The following is a 15194-nucleotide window of genomic DNA, read 5'->3' as shown; positions in this document are numbered from 1 at the left end:
GTGGAGGGAGGGTGGGCTCCAGGAGACTCACTGCAGTTGGCGGGCTCGTCACTGCCATCCACACAGTCGTTGTCCCGGTCACAGACCCAGACGCGGGGGATGCAGCGCTTGGTGATGGAGCACTGGAACTGGTTGGGGGCACAGGTCACCTCGGCTGCGGGGTTGGGGAGAGAATGAGGACCTGCCCATTCCACCTGCCCCGCACAGTTCTAGATCCCCATTTTCTCCCTCTCCCAAGCCCTGGCCTTGTCCTGGTCCTGCCAGCAATTTCTTGGGAGGAAGGAAAATCATCTTCAACTTTGGTGATTTTGTCTTCTGGATCCGCACATCTCTACGACGTGCATGACGATTTTACGAGCAAACCAAGTCACACCCCATATAATTTATGTTGCTCATCTAGTAACATTACTTGAGAGCAGCACGACCCCTAGAAGAAGTGGGGGCTAGATTTCAATGTGAATCGTGTTTCCGTGCCCGTTTTCCACCACCCCCCTCCCTGCCACCACCCGGGGCACTCACGGCAGTCCCTCTCGTCCTCCCCGTCTCCGCAGTTGTCCTGCCCATTGCAGCGGAAGATGCCGGGAATACAGCGGTTGGTGTTGGTGCACTTGAACTGACTGGGCAAGCAGACGTGGATGTCTGTGGGGGTGGCAAGAGGGGAGGGTAACTAACGGTGGGTGCAGGATTCGGGAGGGGGCGGGGGCCCACTCCCTCGGGGGGAGAGCGCAGGCCCAGGGCTGGAGAAGCAGGAGTCCAGCCTGGAGAGGTGGCCGCTGTGGGCTGGGCCTCCTTGCCCTGGGAGCGCAGTTACCAAACGCCCAAATCCAGGGGAGGACAAGGCGGGGCGGGAGGGCGGCCCTTTACCGCAGTTGGCCTCGTCACTGTTGTCTTGGCAGTCGTTGTCCCCGTCACAGATGAAGGCAGGGTTCGTACAGATGCCCGTCGAGCACTGGAACTGTCCTGGGCGACACTTGAACTCGGCTGCCGGGAGGGGAGGCTCAGCGTCAGCAGGGCCGGGGGGCGGGCCACTCGGGGCCTCGGGAGTCGGGCGGCCCTGACGCAGGACCCTCTTGCCACCCCACCCGGGCACTCACGACAGTCCGGGGGCTCGTCCGAGTGGTCCCCGCAGTCGTCCTCCGTGTCACACTTCCACCAGAAGGGGATGCACTTGTCGTTCTTGCACACAAACTGGAGGGCAGGTGGGGGCGAGAGGGGTTGGTGGGGGTCTGGGGACCTCGGGAGGCTTTCTTTCGAGGGGCCGGGATGTCTCAAAGAAGCAGGGGGGTCAGGTATCTTGGGGGGAGGTTGAGCTGGATGGGAGGTTGGGGTGTGGTGAGCGCAGGAAGGCCAGGCGAGGGGGCATCTGTGTGGAGGTCGGCGGGGGGAGTCAGGGTTAGGGGGTGGGGTGTTTGTGTGAGGTGACGGGTGTAAAAGTATTGCTGTGGGGAGACAAGAGGTAGGCAAGAAATGCGGGGGTGTTAGCGTGGGAAAACCAGATGTGTGAGGACAGTAGGGCGGGTGCTGGGGTCCCAGGAGGAGTGCAGGTAGTGGTGTGGGAGATCGGGGAACGAGGTATGGGGAGCAGGGTCCGGGGAAGAACCTCACCTGGCTGGCTGTGCAGTTGGACACACAGTTGCGCCCATCGCCGCCCAGGTAGAAGTTGGTGGGACAGGCACACTTGTGGCCGCCCCCAGGGGACAGCAGGCAAAGGTTGCTGCAGCCGCCATTGTTGACCTTGCAGGGGTGGTTGGGCACTGCCGGAGGAAACGTGGTTAGAGGGTGGCGGACTGGCCCAGTGTATGGACCACTGCTCCCTGGGCCGCCGGCCTCTGGCGGGGCGAGGGCAGTGCTCACTGGTAACACGTTTTCTGGTCTTCCAAAGGCTGCCTGGCCCATCTATCCCGGGCAGAGGTGGGATGGGTCCAGACCCTGCTCTTTCAGGAGGGAGCTGAAGCCAGAGATAGGAGAGGACTCTGCTGAGGTCCCAGGATCAGGCTGGACCCGAACCCCACACGCTGCCTCCCCTGTGCTCTCCCCCTCAGCTCTGGCCTGCCTGCCTTCGGGGTCTGGCCTTGGTGGTCTCCACCCAGACCTGCTCTACTGGACGGCCTCAGGGCCTCGCTGCTACAAGGTTCTAGGGCTGGACCCCAGCTGGGCTGTAGCTCCTGAGAGCCGGAACGTAGCCTGTCTACAGGCCTCCGAATCTCCTGGTGTCTGCAGGCGCTGCTTGGTCCGTGCTGGGGGAGGGGTGGCCTGGCAGCCCTGCTGAGACAGTGGGGCCCCGTCCCACCGCAGGGGCCCCTCGTGCCTGGCTCAGCGGGGGTCGGCTCTCGGTCCTCGGCCGCTTACCGTCAGGCTGGCGCAGGGCGTGGAAGACGTGCAGGTCCATGGGCCGGTGCAGTGTGCTGATGAGAAGCGTCTTGTTGGTGCCCGTGGTCTTGTGGGCTCTGTTGATGGACTTTGTCTCCCAGTCGGTCCAGTAGACGTAGTCCTCGAACAGGGTCAGGGCGAAGATGTGCGGTATGTCCTGGCTCAGCACTGAGGGCGGCAGGGGGCCGGGGGACAGGCCGGGCGGCCGGTCAGCACCGAGTAGCACTGGGCGCCTTCCCTACTGGGCCCTTAACCCCACAGCAGCCCTGTGAGGGGGGCACTAGCCCAGCTCCAGCCCCTGGCCGCACAGCTGGTAAGTGGCAGAGCTGAAACGCAACTCCTGGCCTGTCTGACAACAGGTTCCTGCCCAAATACACTCTACGGTTCCCTGGGAGGGAGTGGGGGCGTCCTGGGTACGCCAGCCCCAGCCCTTCTGCTCCCACCTTCCTCAGGGCCTGTCATCTGAAACTGTGCGTGGGAAGGTGCCGCTCTCTCTCCTTCCCGAGGGAGCTGGTGGTTTCCTCATGCCTGGGCGGATCCAGGGGGCATACCCTGGGGTGCTCTGAAGCCCCAGACCCCCGGTGGGTGGTGTCCTCAGACCATACCCTCTGGCTTTTAAGCCTACTCTTGCCCCAAAGGCCTGATCCCCTGTAGCTTCAGAACCCCCATCCCCACTAGGTCTGCTGTGCCTGGGCAGGCTCACTGGCACACTGACCAACGTGACGATTGGAGCCATCCAGGCTGGCAAACTCAATGTAGTCCTCACGGGCGTCGGCCCAGTAGATGCGCTCGGTGACGTAGTCCAGGGTCAGGCCGTTGGGCCACGTGATCTTGGTGTCCACGATGACACTGCGGCCAGACCCATCCATGCCGATCCGGCCGATCAGTGAGTGGTCCCCCCAGTCTGTCCAGTACAGGTACCTGTCAGGTGGGTGAGCAGTCAGCCCTGAGATATCCAGCAACCAGTCCCACCAGGAGCCTGCAGGGAGGCTGGGCCTGGACGCCCAAGTGTACCAGCTGCCTTCAGAGGCTCCCCCAACCCTCCTCGCCCACGTACCCATTCTGCACGTCCACCACCAGAGCCCTGGGCTCACGGAGGCCAGAGCTGACCAACACCGTGCGATAGGCCCCGTTGAGCTTGGACACTTCGATGGTGTCCCGGCCTTTGTCACACCAGTATAGGTTGCCGCCGACCCAATCCACAGCCAGCCCGTCGGGATTGCTGAGGCCCGTCCTGTGCAGCACCTGCGGGCAGGGGCAGGGAGGAAGGGCCCTGGGTGAGTTGGGGCAGGACCCTCAGCCGCTCTAGGAGCACAGTGGATGGAAAAGGCCCAGCCCCGGGCATGGTGTCAGCCCAGGCTCGAGGATAGGGGTCTCTGGATGAGAGAGACCACAACCCAAGCCCCACAGTGCCTGGGAGCACAGGTTTAAGGGAGGTCAGACAGAAGGGGAACTTACAGCTAATTAGGGAAAGAGAGACAGGAATCTCCTAGACCTCGCTCGCTGGGCTTAGGGGAGAGAGGAGTAAGGACAGGCAGAGTCCTGCGGTGACTCAGTGTGGAGCGGGGAAAAGGAATAATTCAGTGGGGTGGGTGGGAAGAAGGGGAGATGGCCTTGAAGCAGAGAGGGCCCCCTGGGCGGGGGCACGGGCTGACTCTGCGCCCGGCCTCACCTGGACGTTGCTCCCGTTAAGGTGCATCCTTCGGATCATGCTGCCCTGCGTTGTCACGTCTGTCCAGTAAATCATCTGCTCTCGGTAGTCAAAGTCCAAGGCGACAGCGTTGTTGAGGCCCTTGGTTTGGGGGGTGAGCAGAGGGGTGACCGAGGAGTCAGGACGTGGACGGCGGGAGAGGTCAGTGGGGGGATGGCCATGGGCCCGAGTGCGGAGAACGGGGGGCTGTACTGGGTGAGGGACGTAGCTGTGGGTCTGGGGAGGCAGCGGGGTGAGGAGGGCGGGTCTGGCACCTGCTTAAGCAGCGTGTAGTTGGAGCCATCCAGGTTGAGCTTACGCAGGTAGTACCGGTTGGCGAAGATCAGAAACGGCTCCTCGTCTGGAGGCAGAGGAGGGCGGCTCATTCTAGCACCCCCGTCCCCAGCCTGCCTTCAGCCCTGCCGTTCCAGCCCGCCCACCCCAGCCCCGGGCTGCCTGCCAGGGCCAACGGCACACCCTCCAAGCCCCCGTCTCACCAGTCACAGCTTTGCAGCTGTGGGGGTCGCCGCCGCGGGGGGCGTAGCCCTCCACGCACAGACACTTGTAGCTGCCGTGGGTGTTGATGCAGCGCTGGCTGCAGGGGAAGGTGGTGCTGCACTCGTCCACGTCAGCGCACGTCCGGCCGTCGTCCTTCAGGCGGAAGCCAGGGCGGCAGCGGCACTGTGGGCACAGGGAGCCTGGGGTGGGCACGGGCAGGGGTCTGGGCCGCCCCAGGAGCTGCAGGCCTCTCACCTCGAGACCGAGGGTCAGAAGCACCCTCCACCCTGGGTGGCTGGCTGTGCCTCACCAAGGGAAGCAGGCAGCACACCGGCACTGAGCTGGCCCACGCCAGCCGTCTGGCTCTCACCCCCACCCCACCCACTGGCGTGAGTCCCCAGTGACTGCCACGACTCTGCGTCCCGAGGCCGAGGCTCAGGCCTCCCCTCACGTGACCCGCGAGCCTCATCCGACAGCCCATCACCTCTTCCTCCAGCACCTTCTTCGCCTGGCTGCTCTCCGGCCCCCAAGGCTGCCCCTGCCCAGGCTCCGCTGCCGCCCCCCCCACCTCACTGCCCTCAGCGTGGCTGAGCACAGGGCTCCGGCCTCGGACCACCCTCGTGTTCGTCTACACTGGCCCGCTTCGGGATCTCATCCAGACTCATGACTTAAATGCCGTCTCTATGGTGACAGCTCCCAGCCTCTCTCTCCTGTCTGGCCTCCCCCTTGGACTGCAGGCCTGCGCATCTGGCGCCTGTTTGACATCTGCGTGCCCCTCCTTCTCTCGTGCCCCTGACCTCATCTGCCAGCAAAGCCTGCTGGCTCTACCTCCCGAACAGATGCAGAACCAACTAAGCAGAGATGTCTGTTGTGCTCAATGCTGGGTCCCCAGTGCCTAGAACACTGCCTGGCAGAATAGGAGCTGAGTTAGCCCTCGTTGGACGGATGAACCGATGAATAAATGAATGAGGGATGGAGGAAGGAGTCCCAGCCAGGCTCCCACCCGGGGCACAGCGCACCTTGAAGCCGATCTTGAGGTCCTCGCAGTCCTGGCTGCAGCCGCTGAGCTTGCGGCTGAGGCACTCGTTGACGTGGCAGCCGCGCTCGTCCGAGCCATCGCCGCAGTCGTCCTGCCCGTCGCAAAGCAGCGCCTCGGCCACGCAGCGCCCGCTGCTGCACAGGAACTGCGAGGAGGCGTTGCACTTGTGCTCTGGGGGGACGGAGGTGGCGGGTCAGCCAGGTCCTGGGCCGTCTGGGGGCCGGGGCCGGGCCAAGCGTGGGGAGGGAGCCAGGCGCGGGGCCCACCTGGGCTGGTGCAGTGCGGGTTCTTGGGCGCCTCGTCGCTCTGGTCGTGGCAGTCGTTTTCACCATCGCACTCCCACTGGCGGGAGCTCAGGCAGCGCCCGTTGGCGCAGCGGAACTCGCTGGGGCCGCAGGTCGGGTACTCTGCGGTGGGAGGGGGCAGGTGAGGCTGGCGGCCCGTGCGTGGAGGGCGGGGCCCCTCCCACCGCGGCCCCGGGCTCACCACACTCGGGGGACTCGTCCGAGCCGTCGGCGCAGTCCCGGTCGTGGTCGCACATGAAGTGCTTGGGGATGCACTGGCGGTTCTGACACATGAACTCGCGGTCCTCACAGGTGCTGTTGTACACTGCGGACACAGGCGGACACGGCCCCTCAGCCCCCGCCCGCCCGGCTGCTGACTGTCTCCCCACAACCTTCCTGTGGTCTGAGTGGTAGAATGGGCAGAGCGCTGGACGGGGCGTCTGGACACCTGGGCTGTAGACAGGGCTCTGCCACTGACCGCCTGAGTGACCCCCGCGGAAACACTTCCTCCCCTGGACCTCGGTCTCCCCTCCTGCAAAGTGAGACCACGGCCCCACCACTCACAGCAGCCGGCTGTGACGCTCTCGTCAGCGCCGTCAGCACAGTCCTTGTCACCGTCACAGAGCCAGCGCTCGGGGACGCACACGTGGGTGCCCGGGCAGGAGAAGGAGCTGGGGCCGCACGTCTTGCCTTCTGTGGAGGGAACAGGGAGCCACTGAGAGACGCAAGAGTGGAAGGAGCAGGGCCAGGCAGCTGGGGTGACGTGCCCACTTCTGTGCTGTCCCTGGTGGGGTGCGTGGGGGGCCCTGCCCTTCCTGGGGCCACCTCCCCAGCCAGACCCCAGGCCCCTCTCACCACAGTGAGCGGCCTCGTCCGAGCCGTCCCCGCAGTCATCGCTGCCATCACACAGCCACTGCTTGGAGATGCAGCGATGGTTCTGGCACTCAAACTGGGCCTCTGAGCAGAACTTGTCTGGGGCAGTCGGAAGCCACAGTTAGATGGGGGAGAGAGGGCGGGTCACTCAGCTCGGCAGGTAGATGCCAGAGGATGGATGGGAGAGACACCCCCATGGCACCCTCTGTGGGGGGCTCAGCAGGGGCTGGAGAGACGGCCCCCATCTCAGAGCCTGAGGGTCTGGGTTGGGGGCACGGGGTGAAGCCCTGGGTGCCCTTCTCAAAGGAGGGCATTTCCTGCGAAGGAACCAAGAGGTGGGGCCTGGACAGGGTCTCAGTGGCTAAGGCGAAGCCCCAACCCCACAGGTCCTCTGGGTGCCTAGCTCAGGTGAGCGGGTGCTTGCGGTCACTCACTGCAGTGGGTCTCGTCCTCGCCATGTTCACAGTCGTCCTCCTTGTCACACGTCCAGCTCATGGGGATGCAGCGCCCACTAGGGCAGGCGAAGTAGTTCAGGGGGCACCTGGGGCGCTTCACACCTGGGGGCGAGGGAGGCATGAAGGCGCAGCCGCCTCGGGGGTCCGCTGCCCACCGCACACCTGCCCCCTGGTCGGACCTGGGCAGTCGCGCTCGTCACTGTAGTCCCCGCAGTCGTTCGCGCCATCACACACCCAGCTGGGCGCGTAGCAGAGGGAGGTCCGCTCACAGGGCTGGAAGCGCACGCCCTTCACCCCCAGGCGGAAGTAGCTGCTGCAGTCGGTGGCGCCTGGCGAAGGCGAGGATGAGGGGTGACACCAGGTTCCCTCCAAACACCCTCCCTTAGAGCTGCTGGCCCGTACGGAGCCTTCAAGCGTTTTAGAAAGTTGAACCGTGTTGTTCGGTGGGGGGTGGGGGGTGGTGCTCTGCCCACACTTTCCACTCCCTGCCCCCTCCCTGAGTCTCAGGGAGCCCAGGCCTGGGGCAGACTGGGAGGGGACTGAGGCTGCCACGTGGGCCAGAGGGAAGGCAGAGGAGCCCGGACAGGAGGGCAGGGCACCCGAGGAGGCACCCAGGAAAGGGGCATCACTCACTGCAGTTCATCTCGTCCGAGGCATCCTCACAGTCCACAAACTGGTTGCAGCGACTGGAGTTCCCAATGCAGGTGCCGTCCCGGCAGCGGAATTCGCCCACGCCGCAGGCCGTCTCTAGAAGAGCACCCACCCCGTGCCATCAGGCGGGGTCCTCCCTGGGGGGGCCAGGCAGGCCCAGGCCAGGGCTCCCGGCCCAAAGTGCCTGTCCAGCCCCATCATATAGTGCCCTGAACCAGACTCCTTGGGGCCTGGGGACCAAAGATCAGCAAGTGGGGGGGGCAGGCTTGGGGGCGGTCCGAGGCCCGGCACGGGTCGCACTCACTGTTGCAGGGAATCTCATCAGAACCGTCCCCACAGTCGTCTGCTCCGTTGCACCACAGCATGTTGGACACACAGCGCCCATTGTTGCACTGGCGGAAAGTCGTCTTGCAGCGGCGTGTATCTGCAGAGCGGGGAGCAGGCCACAGTCAGCAGCAGCTACAGGGCAGGGGCTGCCTCTGATGAGACGTCCTGCGTTTGCTCCCTTGACAAACTTGAGGCTTTGCAACGGGCCGGCACGGGGCTCGACTCCTTCTCCGGTCGGGGTTGCGGGGGGCGGCTTCTGCCCCTCTCACTCCCACGCCCCGCCCTGCTGAGGCCTGAGGCTGGTGACTCAGGAGGTGGGGCCTGGGGGCGCGGGCGGGGGCTCTGGGGCTGGAGGAGGCTCCTTACTGCAGTAGGACGGCTTCTCGTCAGACTTGTCCTTGCAGTGGGAGACGCCGTCGCACGTCAGGCTGAAGTTGATGCACTCGCCATTGGCACACTCGAACTCGTCTTGAGCTCGGCACGAGGAATTCACCGCTGGGGGGGAAGGTGGGGGAGCTTCCTGAGCGGGGCCCTGGGGCTCTGAGTGCCCGTACGCCTCTCCCCCCAGGAACTGAGGCCATCCCGTCGCACCATGATGAAAGGCTTTGTGGGGCTGGGCTGCTGGAGAGTCTGGGAGGAGACGGTCCCCATCTATGCCCAGGGCCCCCCGTCAGTGCCCTCCTCCCTCCTCCCCCTCTCACCCTGGCAGCTGAGGTCGTCCTGGAGGATGCGGCCCCCTCGGCAGGAGCAGTTGACATGGCCTTGGTGAGTGAGCAGACACAGGTCCTGGCAGCCCCCGTTGTTGATGCGACAAGGGGAGAGTTCGCCTGAGGCAGAGATGGAGGACAGTGGGCTAAGCGCGTCCTCTGCTGTGCACATGCAGAACGCCCCCCACCCCCAACAGCTTCGCTGAGCTTCCTGGCACCACCTGTGACACGGCAGCTCACGGCTGGGGCGGGGGCTGCCGTGGGAAGGCCGGGTGGGAGCGTTTGGGTGAGCCTGAGGTCATTGAGGATGTGTGTGCTCTTAGGTGGGGTGACTGGGGCTCTGAGCCGTACTCTGGGGAGAGTCAAGCCTAAGGTCGTGTGTGTAGTGGTGGGCACCCCAGGGCATGTGTGAGGAGTGTGTGAGAGGCCGGGACAGCTGCAGATCTGTGTGTGGGACCCTTGGTTGTCAAGCCAGTGTGGGACCGTGTCTGTGCTCGTGCACACAGAGGGTGGAGTAGGCAGCGCCTGGGATGGGTGTGAGATCAGGTTCTGACGGGTAGGTGTGGTTCTGAGTGGGAGGAATGGCTAGAGCGTGTGCTGGGGGTGTCCAAAGATGTGAATCAGACCAGTTGTGTGTGTGTGCGTGTGCGTGTGTGTGTGTGTGTGTGTACATGCTGGCACAGGGGGCAGGAGAGCAAGGCTGGTGGCAGCGGCCCCACTCACAGCTGTTGGTATCATTGGCCACGGCGATGATGCCCATGGGCTGCTGGGGGATGTCCACGCGCAGCAGCTTCATGTCACTGCCCACGTACTTGTTGGCCCGCTGCACGGCCCGCCGCACCCAGTCGGTCCAGAAGATGTGCTCCCCATACACAGCCAACCCGAAGGGGTGGACGGGCTCTGACTTCAGGATCACCTGGGGAGACAGCATCAGCCCGTCGAAGGGATCACTCTCGCCCCCACCTCCACCCCCTGCAGCTGGCTCCAGGGACCAGGGGCCCGGCTCCTCAGACACAGTCGCAGAAGGGGCAGGATTTGCAGAGACCTGTGATCACTTTCCTCATTTAACTGCTGAGGAAACCAAGCCTGGAAGGCTGAAGATGGCGAAGTGGCAAGGTCAGGGTCTGACTGGGACTCCCCACTGCCCCCTGGCTCTTCCCACCATGTCAGGTGGCCTCCCTTTCTCCTGCTCCGTGCCTGGGCAATCTCCTCCCTGGCTGACCGGCAGTACCCCAGCGTCAGCCCCCTCGTGCCGCCCGTCCCGCCTGCCCCGGAGACTCACATAGCGATGGGAGCCGTCATACTCGCACCGCTCGATCTTGTCTAGGGTGGCGTCGGAGAAGTAGAGCTTCTCGGCCCGGTGGTCGATGGCCAGGCCATTGGGGGTGCGGATGTCCTTCTCGATGAGAGTCAGGACGTTGGCTCCTGACAGGGCTGCCCGCATGATGCTGGGGTGCTGCTCGTTCCAATTGGTCCAGAACATCAGGCTGGGAGGAGAGAGGGCCACGGAGATCAGGACTCAAAGCCAGGGAGTCCGCCATGGAGGGACCAGGCCCGGGCGTGCAGACAGCCAGACCCGGGGGTCGGCCAGAGTGTCAGCTAGACACCTGAGGTTGCACCACAGGCAACCTCAGAGCCACCAAGGCCAACACAGCCCCAGTGCCTGGGAAGGGCTGCCACACAGACAGCTTGCATGTGTGTATGTGTGTGTGTGTGTGTGTGTGTGTGTGTGTGTGTGTGTGTGCACGTGCACCAGTGCTTCTCAGTGTCTGTGAAATGGCCACCTGCGTTTACTGAGACAGCGTAGCCAAGTGAGTCAGCCTCTGGGGTTCCATCCCGGCTCCAGCACTGACCATCTAGGAACCTTAGCAAGTTACTTAACCCCTGTGTGCCTCAGTTTCCCACTCTATGAAATGGGAATACTACTACCTGCCCCATAGAGGGGTCTGAGGATTAAACGACAGCTGTGTGTTCTATCTGAGGATTTTCTATTATTTTTTCCTTCATTTCTCTCTTCTCCTGGCATTCAGGAAGCCGTTGAGTGTCTAGTGTGTCCTAGGTCCTGGGGACGCATGGATTCTACCATCAAGTTCCCAAGAGTCGCCTTCTCCGTAATTTAAGGCCTTTGCATATTAGGGATCTGAGCCTCAGCTTTGCCCCTTACTAGCTCTGACCTAAGCATCCCTCTTGGCCCCTCTGAGCCTCGGCTTCCTTTCAGTGAAGGAGGTGGTGGGAACGCCCAGCTATGCCGTGCTTCTCGGGTGGGGGTGGTGGCGAGGCCCCAGAGGCGGGTGTGGAAGACCCCCAGGCTGGTCAAGCACTACACTGGTGTCAGTGTGGTCCTCAGACCACCTGCATTGGATGGCGATTCCTGGGTCTTTGTCCTGGAGATTCACGTGCAGTTAGGGTAGGGTGAGGCCAGGGAACCAGACTTGCCAGCACTCCCCAGGCCACCCTCATGCACCCTGGACTTTGGAAAGCATTGAGCTACACCAAAGCCAGATCCGCTTTTCAGTTCCCTCACAGGACCTGCCCTCTGCCTCCCAACCCCCAGGCCCCTGTGTCCCTCATCCTTCTGCTGTTCTGGCTATAGAGCTGTCTCGCAGAGCTGCTGGACTTATCTCCTCAAACCTCTCCAGGTCTCACTCTTTTGAACACTCCCCCTCCCCCGTCTCTCCATCCTGCCACTGTGCTCAGGTAGGAAAAGGATGCTTCCCTCCCATTAAGGAGGTGCTGGCTGCTCCTGAGCCCATGAGGATAAAGCCCTGGTTTTAAAGGCCTCATCAGGGGAAGGGGCGGGGTTCTGGTGGCTCCTGGAATCAGGATGGGCGCAGACGGAGGCATCTCCCTCTGGCCTCCACAAGAGAAAACGGGTGTCCCGAGGCAGCTGCTAGAGCCCTCTTCCTCCCCATCAGGGCCACCCACACCCTCAGGTACAGCACACTCTGTGCTGGGAAGTGGCTTTCCTCCTATCGTTATAAACTGCTACACGTGGCAGAACAATCCGTGCTGTCACTGTGGATCCCAAGTTTGGTAAAACCACTCCCCGGGAAAGGGCCGTGGGGAATGGTGCGGAGGCTTTCCTGAGGGGCAGGCAGTCAGCACCCAGGGTTGCGGAGACTTTCTAACCGGGCTGGGGGGGGCCGCTGCCCCCTCCGCACGGGCTCCCTCCCATTCCTCCAAAGCGCTCGCTCCTTCTGGCCGAGGGAGGGCCTGTCCTAGACGGTTCGGCTCTTTCTCCTGTGCCCTGCCTGGCTTCAGTTCACCCTGTCGCCTCGCAGACCTGGCTCATGCATTGCCCCTTGAGAATACGTTCCCTGACTTCCAGCCCGGGTCAGGTCCTCGTCACCCACTCGTGGAGCTCCCTGCAGCCTCGTGAGGGCAAGAATCAAATATGCCGGCAAAGTGCTGACACAACCCTGCTCCCCATCGGATCCTCAGCACGTCGCTGGCTCTCAAAACCCATTTGCTGAGTGAAGGACTGAGTCCCCTGAGCTCAGAGCAAAGGAAATTAGTGGGCTCTGAATCAAACGTGAGAGGCAGGCCGGGGGCCCAGAGCACGGCCCCCCCATGGAAGCTCCAGGCTCACGAGGGACGGGCCCGGGGGGCCAGCCCCAGGCAGGTGAAGCCGCCGAGGGTCACAGCGGGGAAGACGGGATCTCCGTCGTGAGCCGCGTACGTGCGGGACAGGACCGAGGCAGGAAGGACCCTCGAGCTGGCTGGCGGTGTCAGGCAGGCCGGCTTTGGGCCAGGCGTGAGTTACATCAGGGTAAGGAATCTAGGTTTGGTGCACTCACTGTTTCTAAGTAGCTGCTTTTGGGTTTTGTTTGTTCCTTAGTTTCCTAGTAAAGCTTTGGGAAAACATTCCAAGCGCTGCTAAATCCAGGGGAACAAAGTTTTGCTAGAATGTGGGCCAGCAGTCCTAAGGTGAGGCTGGGGGCTCACCAGAGGCCCACGTGATGGGGCCGGGGGCTGCCCCTGCAGGAGAGCAGAGTGGGTGGAGGCTGGGGGTGTGTACCATGCCGGGGGGTTTCCTCCCAAATTCTCCCTTGGCAACCTTAGCCCAGCCTCCTGGGCTTCCTCAAGCCTGTCCCCCACCAACCCCCCGGCACCCCCCCACACCCCCAGCCCCAGCACCTCAACTGGGCTGGGCGTGGCTGAGGCCCCTTGAAGTCCTTCCCTGCCTGGAGCCCTCCCTCCTCTGGCGCTTGCTCAAAGCTCTTATCCGGGCTGCCCTTCCCTGGCCTTTGCAATTCCAGGCCCTGTGCCAACCCACCGCCCCCGTGCTGCCTCTCGGTCATCATATCCAGCCCTGTGCCGTCAGCAGTTTCCCACCAGTGATTTCTCTCCCCAGCTAGGTGGCTTGAATGGGCCCAGCTCAAGGCTTCCACACAACAGGTGTTCAGTGAACAACCTTTGCTTGAAGCTTGGAGACCCAGAAAGACAGAGGACCTACTATGTGCCTTGAACATGGCTCTCTGATGAATGAATCAATTAATCACCAAGTCAGAGGGTCCTCCACAGCTCTCTCATCCTCCCCTTGATGAGGCACCTGAAATGCTATTGTCCTCATATTACAGATGAGGAAACCAAAGCTCAGAGAGGTCACGCAGCTGGTCTAAGGTCACACAGCAAGGAAGTGGCTGAGCTCAGGTTAGAGCCAGCCTCTCCTGCTCCTGCATCCCCTTTCCTGGTCTGCCTAGGGGCAGTTCCTGCCACCCTGTGGCCCGCTGTCCCCATGCCCTGGGCCCGCAGCTCACTTCTGGCACTCATCCAGCACAAAGGCCCTTGGGTGGTCGTCTCCAGACATGGTGATGACCGTCTCACGCTCGAAGGCTCCCGGGCGGGTCTGGTCCACCGTGTGGCGGGTGATGGTGGATGTCGTGTAGCTTGTCCAGTAGAGAGTATCCCAGCCACGGTGATAGGCCAGGCCTTCCACGGAGCCCACGTCTGCGAGGAGACAGGAGCAGCGATGGGTCAGGACAGGGCCAGAGAGCAGAGCGAAGGGGCAGCCTGGGTATCCCCACGCTAAGGGGATGGCCTGGGGCACCCCCTCCCTTGGCATATGTGGGGCTGGATGGGAAGTGTGGGAGCTGGGGAGTGTGTGTGGGTGTGGCCCTCGGTGCCCCCAGCCCCTTCTGCACCCCCCTATTTCCCACCCAAATGATCCATGGTCCATCCCCCTAACCCTTCTTTCTGTGTCCTCCCATGGCTGGATAGATTTGGCTTTATGCTGTGGTCACACTTCCTGGAGCTAAAGTTCTACCAAGTTGGGCGCAAACTGGATTTCAGTAAATCAGATCCCACGTGGGCTGTACTGGGGAGCTTCCTACTTAAAAAGACCCTGAACTGAATTGTCTGGTAGACATCTTAGGCTCAGGTTAAGAACTAAGTGCGTGATGAAAGAGCCGTAGCAGAACTTAGGTTAAGAGAAAAAGCCTCAGGGGTTTCAGTGACTTCAAGCTGTCTGGCGACGTGGTTGCCAGAAAGCTGCGTTAATAGAAGTATTGTAGCCCGAACAATGGCCCGGAGAGAGGGGACACTTCTGCCAGTCTCTCCCGATCGAGCTACGATTACAGAGTATCGAGTTCAGCTTTGGACACTACATTTTTAGACAGATGTGGGGACTGGATTCTGTGAGGCAGACAAGGGCCAAGGAGGTTGAAAGACAGGTCTGTTTTTATCACCACTGTATACCCGGCACCTAGTTCCGCGCCTGGCAGGTCTTTACGGACAGGAGTGATAAATGCATGAACAAATGAATGAGTCAAAGGACCTAGGAGCATCCAGCCCGGAGAAGAGAAAACTAGTGGAATAAAATAGCAGTTTTCAAAGAGCTGAAAGGCTGTCCTAGGATGACAGCTCTAACCCCCCCCCCCCACCCTTTATGGAGCTCACACAATGTGCCCTGCGCCGAGCTAAGCTCTCCCACCTGTCGTCTCAGGTCATCCTGTCTCTGTGCACTGGCGAGCAATCTGAGGCTGAGAGAGCACAGAAAACTCGCCCAGGTGACTAAAATCCTGTGTCTGGGGTTACACCCGCCCCATCTCTGCAGCCTGTTCTGTGAGCAGCGGACACACAGGGGAGAGTTTCCGCTTATTCTGTGTAGCCTGGGGGCAGAACCAGGACCAGAGGGGGCCAACTCTGCCTCCAGTTGAGGAGAGACTTTCAAGGAACTGCAATGGGTGCTGTGTGATTCAGTGGCCGTATGTCAGGGACACCGAGGCAGGCGGGATTCCGATCCGGGGCAGGGGTGGGCTGGCTGGTGTCTGTGGCTTCTCTACCCTGAGTCTGTGCTGA

At 62.4% G+C, this 15194-nt stretch overlaps 1 protein-coding gene across 1 annotated transcript in view; it reads right to left on the bottom strand.

Moving 5' to 3' along the window:
- LRP1 (LDL receptor related protein 1) overlaps positions 1–15194 on the bottom strand; it is a 79470-nt gene that overhangs the window by 10957 nt on the left and 53319 nt on the right. The window contains exons 42-66 of the mRNA XM_082666614.1: positions 13655–13844; positions 10177–10381; positions 9618–9810; positions 8889–9014; positions 8554–8682; positions 8165–8284; positions 7843–7956; positions 7389–7538; positions 7189–7311; positions 6737–6853; positions 6446–6574; positions 6084–6206; positions 5864–6004; positions 5578–5768; positions 4558–4741; positions 4336–4421; positions 4043–4162; positions 3428–3615; positions 3086–3291; positions 2350–2538; positions 1606–1754; positions 1095–1188; positions 865–981; positions 520–639; positions 32–154 (exon numbers count right to left, since the gene is read on the bottom strand). Of these exons, the coding sequence (XP_082522740.1) occupies positions 32–154; positions 520–639; positions 865–981; positions 1095–1188; positions 1606–1754; positions 2350–2538; positions 3086–3291; positions 3428–3615; positions 4043–4162; positions 4336–4421; positions 4558–4741; positions 5578–5768; positions 5864–6004; positions 6084–6206; positions 6446–6574; positions 6737–6853; positions 7189–7311; positions 7389–7538; positions 7843–7956; positions 8165–8284; positions 8554–8682; positions 8889–9014; positions 9618–9810; positions 10177–10381; positions 13655–13844 (3627 nt within the window). The remainder of the gene's footprint in view (positions 1–31; positions 155–519; positions 640–864; positions 982–1094; positions 1189–1605; positions 1755–2349; positions 2539–3085; positions 3292–3427; positions 3616–4042; positions 4163–4335; positions 4422–4557; positions 4742–5577; positions 5769–5863; positions 6005–6083; positions 6207–6445; positions 6575–6736; positions 6854–7188; positions 7312–7388; positions 7539–7842; positions 7957–8164; positions 8285–8553; positions 8683–8888; positions 9015–9617; positions 9811–10176; positions 10382–13654; positions 13845–15194) is intronic.

The sequence above is a fragment of the Grampus griseus genome (assembly GCF_964374135.1).
Source record: "Grampus griseus genome assembly, chromosome: 11".
NCBI lineage: Eukaryota > Metazoa > Chordata > Mammalia > Artiodactyla > Delphinidae > Grampus > Grampus griseus.
This window is presented reverse-complemented; position numbering and strand designations above follow the sequence as displayed.